Raw genomic sequence first — 5106 nt, forward strand, 5'->3', positions numbered from 1 at the left:
TTCTCTTGAGTGCCCATGACACGCCTCCTAGTGTAAGAGCCGGCAGCACTCTAACTATGTAACTCACCTATCTATTAATGCAATGATACGCTCCCAGGAGTATTGGAGAAAAAAAACTTCTTTGATAGGCAACTTGATTCACAAAGCAAGCATGCATTAGTCATTGCTTCCCAAAGATCCTTTTTGGGGACTAATATTTCTCAAGCTTGGGGTTTGCTGAATAGGATGCGACAAAATGATGAAAGTTGGTTCCTATGCTCAAAGGAGAAGAAGAAGAAGATTGATCCCGGTTATGATAATATTAAATTCTTCTCTAAATTAGCGAAGATGAGAAATCTTCGTCATGAACTTAATATTGGAACTTACCCTGCTTTTACGAAGCTTGAACGATTTTTCCGAGTTTTTGCAGATACCAGACAAAGGTTTTGTAAAACATACTAGGGAATCGAAAGCAATCCGCATGGTCGAAGCAATAATGAAGAAGGCTACTCTGCCTCCTAACATGAGAGAGCCTTACTTTCAGAAGAAGGCAAAAGAAAAGGGAGAGTCGCCTCCAACCAAGTTGGGTCTTGTTTCAAAGGTCTCTTGGCCAGAAATTCAAATATGTAAATAGTTTCGAAGACGTTTTTTTGGTTCAAAAGTTATGAGCCATTCAAATGATATAAGAAAATGAAATGAAAGTCTTTAGTTTGAGAGAGGGAATCTTGTGTCCATGCAAACCCTCGTCTCCTCTCTCACCACGCCTGCGTGGATCAAAGCTGCGGTGCGGCAGCACGCCTGGCAATGCCCCGCAATCACCGAAACGGCAACTGCGAAAGGCCGGTTGCGTAAAGGCTACCCAGCTCCGTCCAACGACCGGTCTCGTCGACCCAGCTCCTGGCAGCATCCTGCTAGCTGTGCCGCTGCAAGCCACGACAGAAATCCACGAAAGAGCTGAACGATTCAAACTCGAACCAACCCATCATTCCGCCTCTCCTCGTGAGGGAGAAAAACACGGGGCAGAAGGGGCCTTTAAACCCCTGGAAATCAGGCGGCTAAAACCCTACTACTACTACTACTTAGGGCATGTACAATGGTTCTATCTTAACAATGCCATGTAGGATAAATGATGAGGTGGAGGAGAGAGAAATCGTAAGAAAAGACTTGCCTTCTCTTATTTAAGAGAAGACAAGAGATGATCTCTTAGCACAATATGTCTCATCACATTTTTAGGAATAGCTAGTTATTGAAGATAAGGCTAAAAGATGACCATTGTAGACATGTTTTTTTATCATCTTTAAATTAATGCAAAATTTAAGACAAGACTATATTATCAACCTTGTACACGCCCTTACTACTCCCCTCCCTCCCACACATACTCCCTCCGTTTTAGAATATAAGGTGTATCGGTTTCTGTGCAAGTCAACCATGTGAATGTTTGACCAAGATTATGGAATAAAATATCAATATCTGCAATGCCTAGTAGATAAAATATGAAACTAGTTCTCATGATGGATGAAATGATATAAATTTCGTATTGTGAATGTTGATATATTTTTCTAAAAACTCGGTCAAACTTGCACTCATTTGACTTTTCAAAAAAACAAATACACCTTATATAAAAGAATCGGAGGGAGTATTTCGCATCCTTGACGGGCATTTGCACTGCTCCACCCTTCCCCGCTTGCTTTCGCTCCGCTCTCCTGCCAAAATGGCTCCGCCGGCGTGGATCATCCTCGGCGCCGAGACGCGCGTGTCGGAGCACCAGGACGCGGACCTCTCCCTCGAGCTCGCCGCGCCGCCGCGCGTCTCCGTCCTCACCGTGCCCCGGCGCGTGTCCCCCGTCCAGGCCGACCCCACCAGCGGCGCCTGCCCCTGGGTGGTCACCGCGGACCCTGCCGCCGGCCTCCTCCTCCTCCGCGCCCCGCCACCCCCTCCCACTCACTCTCTAACTCCCCCGCCGACCCTCCGCAACGGCGTGCTGGTCCCCGCTGTCACCTACATCACGCGCCACCCGCCGACCTACTTCGTCTGCGACGTCGCCTCCGCCACCGCCTTCCGCCTCCCGCAACCCGGCCGCGACCCTAGCGGGCTACCTCCGGAGATCAACGCGCTGAACCTCGGCGTCGTCGCTGCCCCCGGAGCCGGAGGCGGCGCCCTGCGCTACATGGTCGTCGAGTTCCGCTACATGTTTGCAGACGAACACGCTACGCTCCTCTGCCTCTCGTCCGACACCGGCGAGTGGGTGTCGAAGCCGGTCCACAACCCCCTGGGGCGCTGGATTTGGGGCAGAGACGGCGTCGTCGCCCACGACGGCAAGCTCTGGTGGGTGGATCTCGCCGGGGGGCTCATCTTCTGCAACCCCTTCGCGGATGCGCCGGTGCTGGACATCATCCCGCTCCCAGAAAGCGACTGCCATCTGCCTCGTGCCTCGTGCGCCCACTGCGCCGGGAGATCGGTGGCCCACCGCCGGTTCGTGCAGGTGAGCGCTGGCAAGTTCCGTTGCGTGGAGTGGAACTCTCGCAGCAACGACGAGGCTCCCATGACGGTCAGCATGTGGACGCTGAGTGATCCGGAGGCCAAGGAGTGGGTGCTGGAGTACAAGGTGAGCTTTCAGGAGATCTGGGCCGACGACAGCTACAAGGCTGCCGGCCTGACGGAGAAGAACCCCACATTCGCGCTCGTCCACCCCATGAATCCGGACGTGCTCTACTTCTTCCTGGAGGAGCACCTCTTCGGCGTGGACCTGCGCGCCAAGAGGGTTGTGGAGTGCGGCGTGTACGAGATGGTGGTGCCACCGTCAGGGAAGCCCCCCAACTGTTTCTCCGTCCGCGCATTGGAGCTGCCGATCGCGCTTTCCCCAGGTAACCACCCATCACACCTCCATGGTTTCTACCCTCTATGCTGTTGAACACTGCATGTTATTTGCATTGGAATAAGCTATCAAATTTCAGTTGCTCCCCCATCTTGCTATAGGTTTGAACTAACTTGGCTAAATTCAATCGAAGTCGATCTGTGGGACTAGCATTCACATGTGCTAAGTTGCTGTGTTGTTGCTCATGTATGATTATGATGCAGTCCTTTATCTGAACTAAGAATAATTCTACAGCTCATCCTTCTGTAATACTCCCTCCGTGCCATAATATAAGAGTGTTTTCTAGTGCCAAAAACGCTCTTATATTATGGGATGGAGGGGGTATTTGCTTGTATTTTTCTATTTTGTTTTCTTTATGGCAGGCAAATATCTTGTTCATCTGTTTAAATTAGTCGGTACTAGATAGCACAGTTAATGCTTATTCGGCTCCTATCCTCTGTTTGCTTCCAATTGAAATTGTTCTGAGAAAGACATATATTACTCGTATTCATCTATGATTGATTTTCTAGTAAGCAAGCAAGATTGCCTGCATGTGCCTAAAAAGAGAGAGAAAATACCTTTGTTTATTGTCTACATTATTATTACGTAAAAATCCCAAAATATTCACTGTTATCTGTTTTGCAAACAAGATTTAATTAAAGTTACCTCAATCTGCATTGGCACACACATCCAGCAGCATGGACATTTTGCAACAGATCCGGAAGTTGAATATGCACTCTTGTATAACTCTGTTTTTGAATTGGATGATGCATAGTAAATGGCAATAGTATATAGCTATTGCTCATATGGTTTAGGTTGATCCATTAAGAAGAGGTTTAGGCGTTTGTTCTTTAGGGTCCCAATCTTGTAGGCTGTTAAGTTTCAGTATTCCAGGTACTACTTGTAGTGATCACAATGTATATTCTCTTGGTTGGTTGTTATCAATTGGGATGGTGGTGGACTGTAAATGTTTGTCTTTCTTATGGCACTGTAACTATCTCATTTATCTTGTTCATCTATCGCCCAGTTGGTCTTTGCATGTATTGAATAGTGCTGCCAGTTAATTTCAAACAAACAGGTTTTCCGGAGCATGGGTCACCATGCCATCAAAGATTTGGCTAAGGGACACATGGATTGATTCTTTATGTGCTTTGGTTTTCATTTTTCTATGCAGCTATTATGTTTCAAACTACTTCCTCCGTCCCATAATGTAAGACGTTTTTTGACACTAGTGTAGTGTTAAAAATTGTCTTACAATATGGGACAGAAGGAGTAGATATGAAAAGCATTTATATATCTCAAAATTAGTTATTTTAACCATCCATGCCAGTTAAGTTATTGGCAATATCCATATATTGGTGACAATCCCAACAATCGTTATGCGGATCAAATACTTGTTAGTTTTGACTGTGTGTCAGTTGCTGTTTATGCAGGTTTGCTTCCATCTGATGTTGGCAGCGGTTCCAACGGCGAGGAGTCTACCCCATGGGCGTCATCTGTTTCCTTGGTGAGGTTCCATCAGAGATTTGTTATTCATGTGGATCACCGCACGGATATTTTTCTTCCACAGCAACGATGATGACAGTGATTTTTTGTTGTGTTCTCTTCTCCATGCAGGGAGGAAGCGCTGAGTCTGCAGATCGAGTTTGAAGGGGAGGAGGGATCTTGAGACAGCACTTTATCTGACATGATCGGCAAGGCAATGGGTCTCCGTGGAGAGATAACTTATATCTTAGTCTCCAGGCCCTCAAGATGGTCTTGTCCTTTTAATTTGGTTGCGGCCTCTTAAGTTCTATCTACGTACCCTTGCTAATTTAGTAGTTGTAGTTTCCAACAAGATGCAAGCACTCTAATTATCTTTGTTGTGTAATGAATCTATGGTACGTTTTAGTAGCTCGATCTCACTCGCTGCAGGATGACTTCTGATTATATCCTGTAAGGAAGATGCCCGTAATGTGATTCGGAATGATTAGAGAACTTTTAAGATGATCCCAAACGACTCTGGATCGCCCGTTTACTTTGATCTATTGGCTTGGGTGATGTGTTATCTTGTAGTAGACTAGAACATTAAAGGCGCGCGTTGCCGCGCCCGTCTATTTTACAATAGAATGGTAGGTAATTAGTGAAAAAATTATTGGTGTAACCATGTAAGTAACAGCACATCCGCATCTCCTCGCTGCACATGCTCCCATCTCCCTCACAGCGAGGGATGTCCTTACCGTTTTCTCTCGAAGCAACCGGTCTGGTTGTCTGTCCAGCATATTTTTTTACCA

At 46.8% G+C, this 5106-nt stretch overlaps 1 protein-coding gene across 1 annotated transcript; it reads left to right on the forward strand.

Moving 5' to 3' along the window:
* Window positions 1–1643: 1643 nt before the first annotated feature.
* Window positions 1644–4873, forward strand: LOC123065255 (uncharacterized). The gene is made up of 3 exons (XM_044488595.1): window positions 1644–2843; window positions 4267–4340; window positions 4451–4873. Exons 1-3 carry the CDS (start codon window positions 1691–1693, stop codon window positions 4481–4483), a joined length of 1260 nt encoding a protein of 419 aa, XP_044344530.1. The 5' UTR covers window positions 1644–1690; the 3' UTR covers window positions 4484–4873.
* The last annotated feature ends 233 nt before the right edge of the window (window positions 4874–5106 follow it).

The sequence above is a fragment of the Triticum aestivum genome, chromosome 3B (genome assembly GCF_018294505.1).
Source record: "Triticum aestivum cultivar Chinese Spring chromosome 3B, IWGSC CS RefSeq v2.1, whole genome shotgun sequence".
NCBI classification, from domain to species: domain Eukaryota; kingdom Viridiplantae; phylum Streptophyta; class Magnoliopsida; order Poales; family Poaceae; genus Triticum; species Triticum aestivum.

Excerpts from the sequence above, each read along its gene's own strand:
- LOC123065255 (XM_044488595.1), top strand. The coding sequence starts at position 1,691 with ATGGCTCCGCCGGCGTGGATCATCCTCGGCGCCGAGACGCGCGTGTCG. Across the intron at positions 2,844-4,266 it reads GCCGATCGCGCTTTCCCCAG|GTTTGCTTCCATCTGATGTT; the intron begins GTAACCACCCAT and ends CTGTTTATGCAG. Across the intron at positions 4,341-4,450 it reads GGGCGTCATCTGTTTCCTTG|GGAGGAAGCGCTGAGTCTGC; the intron begins GTGAGGTTCCAT and ends TTCTCCATGCAG.